Source organism: Ambystoma mexicanum, chromosome 7q (genome assembly GCF_040938575.1).
Source record: "Ambystoma mexicanum isolate Mex_15411 chromosome 7q, UKY_AmexF1_1, whole genome shotgun sequence".
In the NCBI taxonomy this organism is placed as follows: domain Eukaryota; kingdom Metazoa; phylum Chordata; class Amphibia; order Caudata; family Ambystomatidae; genus Ambystoma; species Ambystoma mexicanum.
In genome coordinates, this window is record NC_090941.1 from 569,038,278 (window position 1) to 569,055,291 (window position 17,014).

Sequence of the window (17,014 nt, forward strand, 5' to 3'; positions counted from 1 at the left end):
AGGGGGGCCGTGTCCGGGACCCGGTACTTCTTCTCGTACCGGTCTCTTCTAGCTGGTGTCGTGGAAGGGTTCTTGAGGAGGGTGAGGCCCTCATCCCAAATGTCGTCCAATAGAGGCACTGAGAGGACCGTCTTCCTCTTGGCCTCGCGCCGCTGATAAAGGAAACCTTCCTTCTTCTCCTCAGGGCAGAGTTGAAAAAGCTCGGATGCCCTGGAGATCATGGAGTGGAACGATCCAATCTCGTCGGGCGGAGAAGCCCTGGTGGGAGGCGACGAGGGTACATCCTCGTCGTATACCTCGTCGTCCGTACCCGTCGCTGCCGTGTCAGTCCCCGTATCATCCCCTCGGGTGGACGGGGAGGAGGGCTGGAAGGGGCGCGACGGCTGAAAAGGAGGCGGAGGGTGGATCCTTCTTTTCTTGGTAGGGGGAACACCAGAAGGTCCCGGTTCTGGGTCCCCCGACGGGAGAGGTTCCGTCGGCAACGGTAGTCTCGTCCTTATCTCTGAGCATAAGGACTGTATAGCCAACAAAATGGCCGCCGAGTTGTCTCGCGGCGCTGGCAGAGGGGAATCCGACGGGCGATCAGGGACCCCGTCGGTACCCTCGACGATGTCGTCGTCACCTGCGTCGGGATCCATCCCGACGGGTCGGTCTTCTTCCACGCCGAGGCCGTGGCTTAAGACTTCGACCAGCTCCTCCTCCGAGGTTGAGGCCGAATCTACGACGACGCCCTGTCCCCCCTTTTTCTTCCCCACGGGGGATTTCACGGGGGTCCTATCGATGGGCACAAAAGATGACTCCCTCCGAGGTGGCAGGGAGACTGAGCCCCGAGGTCGCCACCACTGGTGTAGCCTGCACAGGCTGAGCCAGGGCCGCCGCGACAGTTTCAATAGAGGGCTTGGCCGGATGGATTAAGGCCTTCACCACCTTAGGTGCGCTCACCGCCTTATCCTTGAGGGGGGGACACCGCCTCGCTCCCCCTCCGATGGGGCCTTCGAGCTCGACCGGGGCCTCTCCAGGAGCTTCGCCGGGTGCTCGGCCTTCCTCTTACCCGACCCAGAGCATTGGCTCGTGGTTGATGGTGCCGGGGAGGGTGCGCCCTGCCTGATGACCGTAGAGCCCGACCGTTCGGCGCTCCCGGTGCCAGCGGACTCGCGGTGCTTGGCCTTATGTTGGACCCCCGTCGCGTCCTCAAAGGACTTAGAAGACCGCTCAGATTTCTTCTTCTTCTTCTTCTCGCCGGACGGGCTCTTCCCTTCTAGCCAGTTGGCGAGACGTTGATGGCGGTCCTTCATGGTCCGCTCCGACATGTTGCCGCAAAACGCACAGTCCTTCTCCACGTGCGTCTTGTCCTCATGTAGGCAGTAGAGACAAAAGGAGTGTTCGTCCTCCTTGAAGACGTTCTGCAGCTGGCATCCAGGGCAGACCCTGAACAGCTTTCCGGGCGTCGAGCTTCCCTTCTCCTGGGCCATGACCGGGCCTGAGAAACTTCTGGAGTCCTCCAAAAGCGTAGCTCGACGAATCTTCACCCTTGAGGGGCGCAGATGAATCCGACACGGGTCCCCGTTGATCGGATAGTGAGTCGGTGGAGCTTGAGGCTCTTTTGACCGAAAAAACGAAGTTTTTGAGAAAAAAAACGTGAAAAAATAGCACTAACGCTCGAGAGCAATAGCACGAGGATCCCAACACATGAATGTGCGGTAAAAATCTGAAGATGGCTGTCAGAGGCGGTGCTTAGGTAGAGGGCAGTCATTGGCTGTGGTCAGTATGACGCAGAGACCAGTGATTGGTTGTTACTACGAAAGACAGATCAGAAACGAAACTGATACTGGTTTTTTCTTTACCGAGGATTCCCAGCCTGACGACGGGGAATATTCATGCGCATGTGAATCCATGCCAGACCCCATGCTGGAGAACTGAGTAACTCCGACATTTCCACATACACAATTGAGTTCTGCCCTAAATAGGCATGCTTGCAACGTATGTACAGGTTATGCAGAAGACAGTAAGCAGTTGTGCGGTTTGTCAATGACAAATCGGACATCCTGCACTTAAAAACAGGGAACATTTGTATGCATTGCCTATGCACATTTAGCGGCATTATTTTGTCTAAATTAAATCATAAGGGTTGCACATGTTCTCTGATTAAAACATACATACCTGTACTCTATACTCATGCATGTACGCATGCATGGAGCTGTACGTAGAAATTTGCAGTACTTGCACAGTAGCTTGTGAAGTAGGTGCTTTGCAACGATATGCGACTTCCATTCAGAATCAGCTACAGTAATTTTGCAGTGCGCAATGTTGATGACGGAGTTAGAATTAGCGATGTTTAATGTGATTGGTGGATGGTTGTGCAACTGCTTAGTTGTGTCCAATGAGGGACTCGATTTGTTACCGCTGTGGAAAGGGTGGAAGGACTGGGTAAGAGTTACGTGCCGCACGTAGGCAACGCTTGTCCGCAGGTAGGGCGTGTCACATACGGATTTCTACAGCTAATCCTGCATGGAAGGGGGACTGTAGGCATCAGCCAATCAGATGTTCACATTACTCGTGTCGAAAGACGGTGCGCACACTGAAGATGGCAGAGGTGGAGAGGGTCAGGGTTTTGGTGCTTGGAGACATTTTTGTGCATGGTTTACAACACTATGCCGAGAGTAGGCATTTGGCACACCATTTCGATGTCAGAGGGGTGGAGGTCGTGTGGAGCACACACACTGATGCCAATTCTGCATTTTTTCAGAGACATGCGTACAATGACCACTCATGTGGTCATTTTGCACTACAGTGCTTGCCATTTGGGATACGTGTGTTCACGTACTTTGTTGGCAGATTTGGCAGTTGGTTGAAGCACTCATGACCATCTTCCCAACAACGAAAGTCATTTTTTCTGCTTTACTCCCTAGAGTAAAATGGGACAACAATTCTGTTTTCTGTCCGGATCAAACCCTTGGGAGGTGTATCAATCGCGGCATGCGTGCATTCCTGCTACGAGTTGGTATGTTTTTCTGCAGCCACGATAACATTGCTCCAAGCAATGCAGATTATTTTGAAGCAGATGGTGTTGCGCTATCTTCTTTGGGAAATGCGATGTTCTTTTGAAACGTAAGGACTGCTTTAGAGAAGGTTCTGTAATGGTTGTAGGAGCAAAGGAAGTACAAAAAAAATAAAAATAACAGATGTCTGTGCGGTATCTGGCCAAAAAAAAAAAAAATCTGTTCTTTTCAGAGCCCACCTTAAAGGGGAAAAGGGGTAATATTACTTTAATGTACCCTCGTCACGCTCTGATCCTATACATGTCTGCGAACATGGCGGTAGTTTGCAGCCAGCGCATATCACCAACGGGGATTCAGGGGTGGAAACGCATGCAAATGAGAATCAGCGGAGCTAGGGATTGGTCCATAAAGTTCAGTAGTGTGTTCTGACCGGCACACTTTAGTAAGACCGTCTTCTCCCCGACAGAAGACCACACAGCCATGGCTTTCCATGCTCGAAAAGAGATTATCTGGATTTTGGGAGACTCATGGATACATTGGTTCAAGGTGCATGCAGAAAGCTGCAGTTTATCTGCAGATCTCAGATTTCCTCATGTGGAAGTGCACTGGCATGGCGTGTGTGGCATGAGGTGGCTGGACTTGGAACCTCTGTTACTTTACTGAGAGAGTGTCCTCCAGATATACTGATCATTCATTGTGGAGGAAACAGTTTAGGCTGGGTCTCTGGAATTTCTTTGTAATGAAGAAAGGACTTGCGAAGCTCATGGACAGTTTTCCAAATTCGCAAATACTTTTTTCCCGTATTGCGCAAAAACAAATATGGCTGCGTTCTTCTGCTTTTGGTCCACAAATGGAGAAAGCAAGACGCAATGTGAACAAGGCTGTTTGTACCTTTTTAAGAGATGTTGGCATGTCCCTTTTCCACAATGAAAACATTTTGTTTCGCAGCGCTTTCATTTTCCGCAGAGATGGAGTCCACCTCACATATGCTGGAAATCAGATTTTTCTTCGCAATGTACAAAATGCATTGCAACCTCTTTTGAAATCACACTAACCTATCTGACAATCCGTTTTCTCCAATCCACAGTTTTTGACCCACACAACACCACCGAAAGGCTCTTTTCAGAGCCACCACTTACTCCCAGCGTACACTTCATGGTGTTTGCTCCGCTTGCACACTCCTTTTTTCCCCCTACGACTGTCCGCAAACTTTTCAACAACTCCGTGGGGGGTCTACGACCGTCATTTCATAGTTCTATTGTTAAACTGAGAAAGGCGGCTCTGAAAAGAGCCTTTTCTGTAATTTTTGTTGTTTTCACGTTTATTGCTTCACAGCACACGACACTAGGCGAAGAGGCCAAAGGAGGGTAAGGAAGGGACACCAGCCACAGGGATAAGAAAGGGCAAGTGAACAGAGAAAGATATAGGATGAGCTTCATTTAGCTAAGGAGCAGATCTTCTGGTGCTCTGTGACTGCAGCCTCAAAAGCACTTCAAAAACTCTCCCCCTGAAAGGTAAGGGTCAACAGCATTGCGAATGGCTTGTGAGGCAGCTGGAGGGAGGCGCTCCCCCACAGGAGTGTCTCTTGTGGTGGGAGGATCGGACACGGAGGATGGTGTGGAGGAACTCAATAGACTCCTCTCTTCACATGGCACCACCTTGCGAATGTCCGCAGTGTGGACCGAAGTGAGGTGTCGCTTCATGGTTGTCGTATCAAAGCTGTACACACCAAGTCTCCCGCGACTCAGCAGCACCTCGCACTGGTTACACTTCACCAGGTTCGCACGTGCTTTTGGTACGTTCCCATAAACTGAAAACAACCGCCACCCCCACGACTCCTGGCGAGTGCTCCTAGTGCGGAGTTCCTCCACTTCATTCTCTTGCTCCTCTTCTTCCTCGCTCTCTACATCCTCACCCGTATATCTCTCTGCAGGCCCTTGGGGAGGTGGTGGTGCAGAGGCTAATGACCCAACAGCAGCCATGGAAGCCATACCGATTAGTTTCCTTTTGGTCACTACAGCAGTAAAGGCAGTACACCTCAATCTGCTATAGCTAGAAGGACAATGAAGATGCACTCGGGGGTGTGGGCATTTGTAGGGGTGGAGGGGTGTGCCTCGTGACCGTCTTCTTCCCTGCGAAGCGGTACAAAATTTTTACACACCAAGTCCTCAAGTCAGCTATTGTCTGGGATATGTGAAATTACATTTTTACACTCTACAATACTTTGCTTTGTGTCTACAAGTTCTTTTGTACTGCTGTGGAAGCACACAAACTGCGCAAATTAGTCCACACGCTCAGCGTGGGTGTGGTCACATGATGACGTCCTCAACACATCCGCGCCAGAAATGGGACTCCGCTGGACAGCAAATGCAGATTACCCAAGGTGCGCATGCGTGCAAGTGTCCTACGGACAGTGTTCGGGTTCTCCAACTAATTCAAAGTGCGACACACGTGAGACGGACAGTTAGGGACTGGCGCGATGTTCGCTATACGTACGGTTGTACTGCGCATGTGCACACATGATCTGTTCACTGTACGGACAGTTCCAGTGTCCTTAGGACAACTCCATTTTGTTTGCCTACGAACTTGCCGGCCACCGCCCCTGTTCTACAGAAGGCACCATTTTGGCTGCGCCCGATACAGACGGGTATACTGTCCTTCACACACTCCCATTTTGCTCATTTACACCCATTCCAGACAACTGGTGTGTTCTACGAACATGTTTCATCTCGTTTGCAAGCGGTACGGCGAGGCATAATGTCCTTAGGACGCCCCTTTGTTTATGTACGCACACCTTCTACAGATGTGCAGTCAACCATCAAATCCATCTTCCTTGACATTAGTTAGGGTAGGTGTACTGCCTTCTTAGCACCCACATTCCATTTCTTGCGGATAGGTCGAACAGGCACGCTGTTCGCAAACATTTTACGTCTTTTTTAAAAAAAAAGACTAACACCCAGGACATCAAAGATGACATCACAAATATCATTGATGACATCACTGATGACATCACATGTGAAAATAATGTTCCTGAAAAGTTCCTACCTACAAGGGGTTCTTTCTATTATGCTGGTAGCAAGATGGCGGGGGTGATTGTGTAATGTTAAACATGTAATAACTAGCTCACAAATCTAGACTTAATACACACTTGTGCTACTACAAAAAATACATATGAACACCCAATGCATATAAATAAGGAGGCACAGAGGAAAACTGAAGTAAGGAAGAAACAGCAGCATCACACAGTTTATCTTCCTGTATACAAAGTGTGTTTGAGGCCTGCTATTGCCCCATGCATGTGCATCATGAGCTGAGACCAGACCCCAAGGAAAGTACTTTCAGAACAGATGACAAGGGTAACGTTTGGATATACAGCACCTTTTCAATTTTCATATTGTGATGGTCAGTGAATTAAACCACCAGGCCTACATTTTTCAATGCACCAAAATAAGTGAGGCAGACATGTGATGTCATTAATGATATTTGTGATGTCATCTTTGATGTCCTGGGTGTTAGTCTTAGCAATGCACATAGATGGTGAAAGTTATGGTTGCTTAGCTTACCATAATGGGGGAATATGCAGTGGTGTTTGGCTTCACTGTGAAGTGTAACATTCCTTTAACAAAGTTTTTTTACTTTTTACTTTTACAGGGAACGAAAACAAAGGAGCTAAACATGTGATGTCGTCAGTGACATTTGAGATGACATCTTTCATGGTCTGGATGTTAGTGTTAGCAGGTTTGGGGGGCTTAGTTTACCATGACTGTCGAATTTCAGGGGTTTTCCGGTTGATATATATATATATTGCAAGCCAATAAACCACCTGTGCACTTCGATGGTCATAGACCCAAACAAAGAACTGCAAAATGTCATTTGTGTTGCGCCACCTCGATAGTTTTAGTTGAGGTGTTCCTCAGTTTTTCATAGACTCCCCAGGCCATCTACAAGTTTGGCCTCTTTACCTGGTGAGTAAGAAGGGAGGTTCGAATGGCTGCCAGAGCACAGGCTCAGGTTTTTGGGGTTGACATTGTAGTGCCTTCAGAGGTTCTTCTGCTGGGGAGTCCAACGCAGGCATTAGCAGGCCCCAACGAAAAAGGCGGTATAATCGTAGTTCTAGCTGCAATGCTGTAAATTGCTCAGAGATGGAAATGGCTGGAAGTGCCAACATTCCAAGACTGGCTCTGGAATATATGGAACATTGTGGCCCTTGAATGAACCTCATATGCTATAATGAAGCAACCTGCTTTGCCAATGACTTGAGTCAGGTACTAACATTTCTCAGGAGATACTGCAGAATTCAATGGTGCCCCCCCCTCCCACTCAACGGTTGAAACTTTGGACTTTAATTAAAACCCTGCAGTGGCAATACCTCCCCTACACACACCCACCTCCAAGAGTCCCATCTTAAGCTTTTAGTCCCAGAAACACCAACGTACTTCCACTGTCACCCCACCCTATACTATCATGAAAGGATTATGCTGAGGGGGGAACATCGGCCTCAAGGGTCGCCTGATCCAGTTAGGCACCTCCAGACAGAAAGGTTGCTTGAATGGGAGCACCCCCAACTACAGTATTTAAGGGGTCCACTGGAGCAATGTCTTTCTCTTGCTCCAGAAGCAAAGAAGTCTGCCTCCTATCCTGATCCGGTGCCTGCCCGTAGACACAGCTGGCACTCAGAGGGGAGATGGTGCTGGAGGCAAAGATGCTGGCAGAACCTCCTTGATCAGCCTCTTAAAATAGCTGGTCACAGCTTAAGTCTGCATGCGCTACTGGAAGGGTGGAAAAACTGGCGCTTGCTTAAAGTTTGTGAGGATGTTTAGGCTGAAGGGGTCCACAGTGGAGGTACTATGTGGGCTGACAAGAGTCGGGGGTATAAAACCCCTTGGAATCTGCAAGAGGGGGAACTGGGGTTTGCCATAGTAACCGTTTTAATCAGACCGGATCACCTGGGGCAAACTGCTTGACAGCCAAAGCCTGCACTGTGCTAGTTTGCCCCCATTTTGGCCTTTTTTCCTCCCCTCTTCTTGTGATTAGTGCTTGCCCACTGTGTGGCAGCTCTCCCTCCCTAGAAAAACCATCACTAGAGTGCCCCTTGGCCAGGTGTTCCTTGCAAAGGTTGAATGAAACCAGTGCTTCAGCCAGCACAACACCCGTTTAGGCCCAGTTAGGGCCTAGAATCGGCCAGAGCCCCTGCACAAAGCACTCCAGAGATCCCAAACACCATGACACACTCCTGGATCCTTCAAAACTCAAATCAATGGAGCTCCCGAAATGCCACTATGCTCTCACACCACAACTGCTACTGTCAGCCAGAAAATAATTAAGCCATCCTGGATAAAATCATGACCTCAATGCTTCAACTGTCAATCATTCCATCTCAATCTGTCTAGAACAAAAGCAACCAAGTAAACATAAGCACCCTTCCACCTACTGGACACACTCCACATCACAGAACTAATCACTGATCCTACACACCAAATACAACACTCATCCTGGTAGGCTCATCACCAGACATCAAGTGCCTCCCAACTATAGAACATGACTGACCAGGCAGTGATGCCGGAAGCGTCCAAAATGACTGTCAATGACCGAATGCGTGTTTTGGCCGAATGTCGGCCGTTCGAAAATTCCAAATGGCCGAAAAGTTCAACCAGATCATGCATTCGGTGCTGGGGCTGCGGGGCGCATATTGTGAGCAAGGTGTCACCTGCAGCCTTCCCAAAAAAATGAAAATAAAACAAGTAAAGGACCCTGCGGCGCCAGTCACCTATCACGAAAGTGAAAGGTAACAGGCGTCGCACGGACACTGCGAGTCAGCGGCCGCAAGGTAAGTAGGGGTGGGGGATGGGGCGACAAGTTGGAAATGTTCAGGGGGAGAAAAGACCGAAGGTTATTTCAGAAAAATAATCTTCTGTCTTTTGTCCCCCCAACATTTGGATCTCAGGCTTTCAACCCCAATCCATGATGCCAATCAAGCTCTGGCATGGAAAGCCATCCCATTGAGGGCAACTGAAAGCAACAAAGCCACTGGAGGCTCACGTCCCCAGGAAGCCCTCTAAGACCATCCTGGCTTCCACACTCCGTCTTTCATCCTACATCAATGTGCTTCTTCACTAGCTCAATTGCACTCAAACTCTGCCAACACCCATGCACTGTTAAACAAAAACTAAAAAAGCAGGCATTCTGCACACTGGTACACACTATAACACCCAGACAGTAAATGCGCCATCTGCAAACAAAAGCTTGAGAGCTACAAAATCACCATCACCTTGAAAAGTCTCAGCTAAGCCAAAGAACATTACTGCACAACAACCATAGCAGCAGCCTCTAACAGGGACACTATTAAGGCTCTCAAACACTACATCAGCCATCTACCAGCCCCAGAAAATACCAGAATACATGGGGAGCCCAATGCAAGCAAATGTTCTTGTTGCGTTCTTCCTCAGAAGATCAGCACACCCTACACACTTTAGGCTCCCCAACAAAATAATAATCTTTCAGGCATTCCAGAGCTTTTATGCCGACAATGTGAAAAGCAGCTTTTTAAAGTCCCCCATTAAATATTGATCGCCCAGATACCTCATTCATGCGGTTTTAAAAATCTCCCGGTTAGGGGAAAATCCGGACACCCTGGAACTACATTCAACTCGTACATTCAGATTTAGATCCCTGTATACCAGCCTCAATCCTGAAGAACATCACAGGAAAGATGTTCACTCCTCACTTCCATACTATCCAAGTTCCATTTATGCATGGCATCTTCCTCGAGAAATTGAAACTGTCTAGATCCAACCCCCAAAGAAGCCCACAAGTAAGCTGGATAACCTAGCAAACTACAGCCCCACTCATCTACCCTTAATAGGCATTGTCAAGAAAATGGACACGCTCCAACTAGTCCATAAGATCCTCCCAACACAACAGACTTCAACAAGCCAACACCTCTGACCAAACTGTAGCACTGAGACCACCATATCCCGGCCATTAACAAGGCACTCAGACAAGGGTGACCCCCCCCTCCCACCCCCCATGCCTCCTGGTCCTGCACAACCTCTGACGCATTAGACGATCGACCATAAAGCAATTCTAACATGTCCTGCCACATGGCATTCAATGCCATAGTCGACAGATACCAGCTAGTCCAAATGGGCACGTACCAATCCCAAAACCACAAAGTAGTGTGGGGAGACACCCATCTCTATAGAACACCAGAAGGTAAACTGTTGCAACGACAATCACCAATTGAAACAGAGCCTCTCCACCATTCAAGTCTCGATGTCTAATGCCTACTTGAACCTCGAAACTACCATGGAACGCAATGGCTACTTCCCCCAACTCACACCTAGTGCAAAGTGATTCAGCTTCACCAATTGGGACTCTTCAAAGCACACATTTCCAAGACGACAAACAGCAGGTTACTAGCTCCCACTCCTGTGCCAAATCAAACCCTTCATTCCTACACCTTAGTCACCTAGGCCCTGGTGCTCCCTACACGTTGAGTGGCATGTCCTCTTAGCGCCACTGCTATGGCCCCTCCGAAAGCTACCTGGCATGTCTTATCACAGGACTGAAGAAATTAGATCAAATTTCCCGCACTCAAGGAACCACACTGGTTGTCCCTCTTCAAACCTACATCACCTTCAAAGCTCTTATGTCCAAGATGCCATCATACTTCGCTCTGAAACAACCTTCCCGCTAACACAACTTAATTACCACCACAATTACATTTAACATTCAGTCCCTACCTGCCAGCCTCTCTCCTACCATTACACCGGCTACTGCCACCCGCAATAAACGTGACATCACTTGCGACAGACTCCTCCCCCTCCTCCTCCGGGCTCTCATTGACCAGGTTTGCTCATGCTCCGACCCCACAGCTATGGTTGACACCTTTAACCTCGCTATGCAAAAAGCCTTAGATATCATCGCCCCATCCAAATTGAGAAAACCCAAACCTCGAGCCCACCTGAACTCTTGGTTCACACCCCAGGTCAGAAGCCTGTGCAAAGAAAAACGAATTGCGGAATCACATTGGAAAAGCAACCAGTCCGCAGCCAACAAATCGTGCCTCTTCCTGGCCACCCTTAACTACAGGGAAGCCATATTCCAGGCTAAAAAAGACACTTACAATAAACGTATCGAACAAGCCAAATCCAACACCAAAGAATTGTTTAGAATCCTAAAAGAACTTGAAACCCCTATCACTGCACCAGACACTTGCATCAAAGATAGCACTTGGTGTACCAAAATCCAAGAGGCTCTCCTCGGCAAGATTGCCACCCTCCAAATTAAAATCAATAACAATCAAGCCTACAATCCAACCCACAACCCGACCCTATCCCCACCCTAAACCACCCCATCCCAGACACTGACTCCTTTTAGCTTCTCTCCACTCTCCATTTCCGAAGTGGAAAAGATCATCACCAGCCTTAAACCAACAAATTGCCAAGGCGACCTCTGCCCGGCAGCTATAATCAAGGAAGCAGCTCATGACCTAGCTCCATTCATTACTACGCTCATCAACTCTTCCTTTAGCTCTGGGATCGTACCTGACAATCTAAAGGACGCGTGGGTCATCCCCCTATTGAAAAAACCTACCCTGGACGCTAGTATACCCACAAACTACAGGCCAATCACCACGGTCCCGTTTTTACTAAAAATCCTCGACCGTGCAGCATATCTACAAATTCAAGATTACCTTGAAGCTAACAAACTCTTGGGACTTAGGCAATCTGGGTTCCGGCCACGTCACGGCACTGAAATTGCCCTCATAGATTTAAAAACACAGATTGAAGATCTAAAAGACAAAGGCAAACTTGCTCTTTTACTCCTCTTGGACCTTTTGGCGGCTTTTGATCTCGTCAATCATGAAATCTTCTGCCACCACCTTAAATCAGCTGCACACTTCTCCGATAAAGCTACAACCTGGATTAGCTCCTTTTTAGACAATAGATCTATGCGCGTGTTCTCTCCACTAGCAGCCGCCCCACCTGCACCTGTCTTCTGTGGCGTGCCACAAGGATCTTGTGTTTCACCCACATTGTATAATGTGTTCACCAAACCTCTCTTCGATATCTTGGACTATCGGGTGTCACTTACACCAACTACACCGACGACACCCAGATACTAATCCCTATCTAAGGTGACTACACAGCTGACTCCCTCGCTTTCAATGTCATCTACCAGGTCATCCACGCGTGGATGGCTCAACACGGACTGTCTTAATGATGAAAAGACTGAGCTCCTCATTCTTGGTACGCCACAAAAACTTACCAAACTCGACCCTGCGTTCAAGTCCTTCATCATCGATGGGAATATTATCCCAACCGCCATGGACACAAAAATCGTAGGGAGCTACATTGACTCGACCCCATCCCTGACCAGACAAACTAACTCAGTCTCTTCCGCAGTGGCATATACCTGCAAGCTTATTACAGCCTGTCACCCTTTCCTCTCCGCAACCAATTGTGTCACCGTGGCTAGAACTCTTGTATTATCCAAGATTGATTACTGTAATGCACTGTACCTAGGCACCAATTGCTGCAACCTAAACAAGTTGCAAATTGTCCAAAACAATGCGATTAGAGCTGCCCTCAACATTCCCAGGCGCCAACACATATTCGACACCAGACGCAATATTCGCTGGCTCTCAGTCCCACACCGTATCTCCCTATCTTACCCACAAATGCCTTCTTAACCAAGCTCCCTGCTACCTGGCCAACCGATTTGCCCTCCACAACTCCATTAGATCCCGCAGAATGGCTCATTTAAACTGCCTTGAGGTTCCACGTTTCTATCTCCAAAGATCAGGTGGAATTAGCTCCCTATCTGGTCTGCTAAACTCTGGAACACGCTTCCTAATGAGCTTAGAGCAGAACCCTCATTCCCGAGATTCAAACACCTTACGAAAACCTGGCTGGCCGCCCAGGACATTTAGCTCTGGGTTCTCTGCTTAATTTGTACACGTATATATAATCTGCTTGTCCTCTCATTGCTATTATTATACCTGTAAATTCTGTATTATACTTGTAAACTTTGTAATTATGATGCTGTCTGTTTTTCCTATGTTGTAACTAAGTGATGCGCCCCGTTGCCCCTGGGCCTGGTGCGCTGTACAAATAAATAAAATACAAATACATCAGTCTGGCGCTCTCCCCTCTCGTGATTCAGGAAAGAATTGAAGCCTCTGCTCTTAATGGAACACATGACAAGTAAGGAACACAGACTGAAGACAATCTCTCCCTACACCATTCCACTCCCTTTATTGTATACTCTGTTGCCAACAGTGTGCAGAAATTGCAGGGTCATCCGAGAACCAGAAGGAGATCCTGGAGCATACTCTATTACCACTGGTGTCACCACCACAAGCTCACCCACAGACCCCACTGGGACGAATTTGCCTCCGCTGCCATCCCTGGTAGCACTATGGCAAATAGCTGAAATTTTACATTTAAAAACAAATATTTAAAAAACACAAGCGATTTGGCGTAGGTCCGCTGAAGATTCCTTACACCTCCGGAGAGAAATCTTGAGTGCTCTGTGTGAGAGTCACAGGCCACATATGCATCCCAGTAGAGATGGGGGCCTACTCACTCCAGTCAGTATAATAAGGGGTGGCAGAGAAGGTCACATGCTGAGAATTGGAGAGTATGACCTGCTGGAGGTAAAATAGGTTTGCCCAGACAAAACGTAGAGGAATACTGGCAGACAGCTGGCAAACTAGTAAAATGTATTTAAAAAATTAAGGAAACCAGATAAAAAAGTTATGAACAAAAAGGTTGCTGCAGCAGCATGCAGATTCCGTTTGCGTGGAAAAAGGGAATGGAGGACTTTGCTGGGAGGTGGACCCAGCATACTTGGAGGCTAAACTGAACCCAAGTCAACTCCGTGCTCAAATTTAGTGCTGTGAAAAAAGCTCCTGGACCATCACACAGGGTGGGTCCCCATAACAGTTGAGGAGAGGACAGGGCGTAAGAATACTCATCTACTGCTGAACAAGACAGACTACCGCAACAGAGGTCCGTATTAGTCCATACCTAAAAATGGGCCACTCACTATGCATAACAGCGTAATGCGCCTTTTGCACAGTATGTTGGAAACACTGCATTTAGTATTGGGCCTACTGAAGGAGCAGCCAGGATGTGAAAATGTATGTTGGTGCATATGTTGTCAGAAATACAATTTTACCTGTACAATTAATGAAAAAGCTTACTTTCCTTTTTAAACGCTGCACTCAAACATTTTTCGGAATGAATAGTGATAATTTTCAAAACACTAGGCCTGGTCTTATTTTAAGGAAGCATTCGAAAGAGATTGGAAATCCACAAAAGACTGACTTGCTATGACTGTTCGAGCATTTTTAAGCAGCAAAATATTTGACCGCAAGCCAACTGTTCTGGAGTACAGATTCAGAGCTATTCTGTAATGTGAGTACAGCATTACATGCCAGACCTTGAGGTGAAACGTATTACTCTTGCTTTTTACTATCAGTTGAAGCTCTTTGTGACTTTGAAAGCTCATGCATTACTTCATCTCAGCATCACCTTTTCAATTAGTCCAATGAAGTTATACCAACATTCAGACTTTAGCTATAGAACATCAAAGTCAAACGCTAAACAAATCTGTCCTAACAACTTTGCAAACCAACCTGAGATGTAATCAAATCATTTATGGCAATCCAAGGCAAACATTACCTTTGTTCTTCTGCAAACTCTTTTGGATGGACAAATCTAGTAGACACAGCTGTCAGAATTTCAGAAACTGTTTTCTTTCGAGAAGGTCCCGACACAGTGTTTGATGAAGCAACAGGAGCTATATGGGACAGATGAGACTTCCTAGCTGTAGATACAGCACTTGTTTGCCCAGTGTGAGGGAACGGTTTAACTGTTGGACATGTTTTTCTTCTCAAGGTTACAGCACTGGAAAATGGCCTTTTGCATCGAAGGTCAGAGGAAATTATGGAAGAGCCAGAAGAATGTGTTTTGCCATTGGATGATCCCGTTTTGGGTGGTTGCTTCAGTTTGTCCATTGAACCAGGTCGACAGTTGGCGCTCACTTTAGTTCCACAAGGTGCAAATGATGGGTTTCTGAACTTGACAGAGGTTGACATGCTGGTCGAGCCAATAGTTCTGTTAGTAACAGTACTGGAAGACTGTCCTGCAGTGGGCTTACCATTGTGGAACCCTAGCTGACCCACAGCTTTATTATTAACTTCCACCACATTATGAACCCTGGATTGTTCAGCTTTCCTTCTAGTGCCCAGAGGGCAGGGATCGTGGGGCTTTGCCGGCTGTTTGGAAACCGTAAACCTCACTTTGTTTAAAGGGTTGTTGGACTTAATCTTGGATTTGACGGTCTTTCTTCCAGTAGGGATTGCTGAATTCAAAGGCTGGGGGTCAGAAGTTTTCCTGGAAACCACAATGGCTTGATCTTGGTTTTCTGAAGGTTCTTTTTCAGACACTTTCCGGAAAGAGTTGATCTTGGCTTGGACTACCTTCCCTCGATAAACACCACTGACTGGTCTCTTACTCAAGATGACATTAGATTTCAATTTTACTGAACCAGGGACCACATTTCTAGCCACTTGGACATCTGAATTGTCTTTGTACGCCATTGGGTGTTTTTCTGAAAGAGTGCTCTTCAGCAACAAGGACCGGCCGATTGAAACACAGGCAGTAAGGCTCTCCACAGACTTCATTTCCTCCAAACGGAGTATCTCAAAACTTTTGTTAATTTCTGAGGTTGCACACAGGTTAGGGGATTGGATTGTTTTTAGTACAGCTGGTGTAGTACGTTCCATTACTATCGCCTGGACAGGCTTCCGCCCAGCATTTTCCTTGTCTTCCTATAGCAAAGAAAATAAAACCTAAATTAGAACACAATATTACAGTCAATTTGATAAACACTTCTATTTGAGTTACACGTTCATCCTCTTGAAAGTAAACTTCAAAAGGTTAATGAGCTGACTCAAGTACTCCGTTTCCAAGTCAGAAGCAGTGCCCCTGCAGTTATTTGGTAGTCCTTCGTCCCATTGTGCTTTCGACACCCATGCTCTCACTGGTACCTTCCACATCCAATATTATCAATATTATTTCACATAGAGCCAACTATTGGGACAGGTCAGCGGGTTAGTCTAGATAAGTAAAAACATCACTAGGTTGATACACTTTCATATACAGGAACAAAGTGCAACTTACTCCATTTGATGACAGGAGTATTCAGTTAAGATAATTAGACCGTTCATGCACTTGTTTTAACGATGGGAGAACATGACCAACAGAGGGCATCTCAGCAGGAGCCAAGACTCACCAAGTTGTGCCTGTAAAACACTAGAGCAGTAGTCCACAGGGCATCTTTAAAAAGGACATGCAAACAAAAAGCTAAAATGTAAGGAGGCCACCTTGGGGTAGACAGCATGGATCTTACAAGAAATTAAATCGATGCCAAACCCAGTAGTGTAGAATGCAATAATGGAAGACCCCACCAATGCAAAATTGAGGCATGCTTGCCAAGAAAATGGGCACAACCACAGGTCACTAAAACCGGTCTGAAAACCAAACAAAGTCCTGTGGATACAGTTGGGGATTCAAGGTAGAGTAAAATTTAAAGAAAAGGGAAAATAAATCTCCCACAGGACATTACAATCTGACAAAATGTTACTAAAAAATGTTTTAAGATGGTTCCTTAAACCTTTTACTTTTGAAACAAAGTAGATGGCTCACAGTAGATACAAGCCTGAAATTGGTAATTCCCATTAGAAGTGCTTGAACCAGGTTGTACGTTTGAGTTTTAGTAGACAGGAGTTAAACATGATTGAGCAAGGTAAAAAAGGATTGTGCCAAGACAAAAGCACATTTTCATGGTTAACAGGCTTAAACATTCCTCCAGGTAAAGTAACATTCTGTATTGTATTCACCTATGGTGGGTAAATTCGATTTGTAGCATTTCACCTGGCTGCCAACTTGTCTAGCTGGCGAGAAAAAGCATTTCAGTGGTTCCATTAGTTTGCCAGGGAGTCG

General features: G+C 47.0%; 1 protein-coding gene across 1 annotated transcript in view; it reads right to left on the reverse strand.

The window, feature by feature from the left end:
* CKAP2 (cytoskeleton associated protein 2) overlaps positions 1–17,014 on the reverse strand; it is a 342,261-nt gene that overhangs the window by 118,041 nt on the left and 207,206 nt on the right. Inside the window, exon 4 of the mRNA XM_069639818.1 lies at positions 14,690–15,840. Coding sequence (XP_069495919.1) covers positions 14,690–15,840 — 1,151 coding nt within the window. The remainder of the gene's footprint in view (positions 1–14,689; positions 15,841–17,014) is intronic.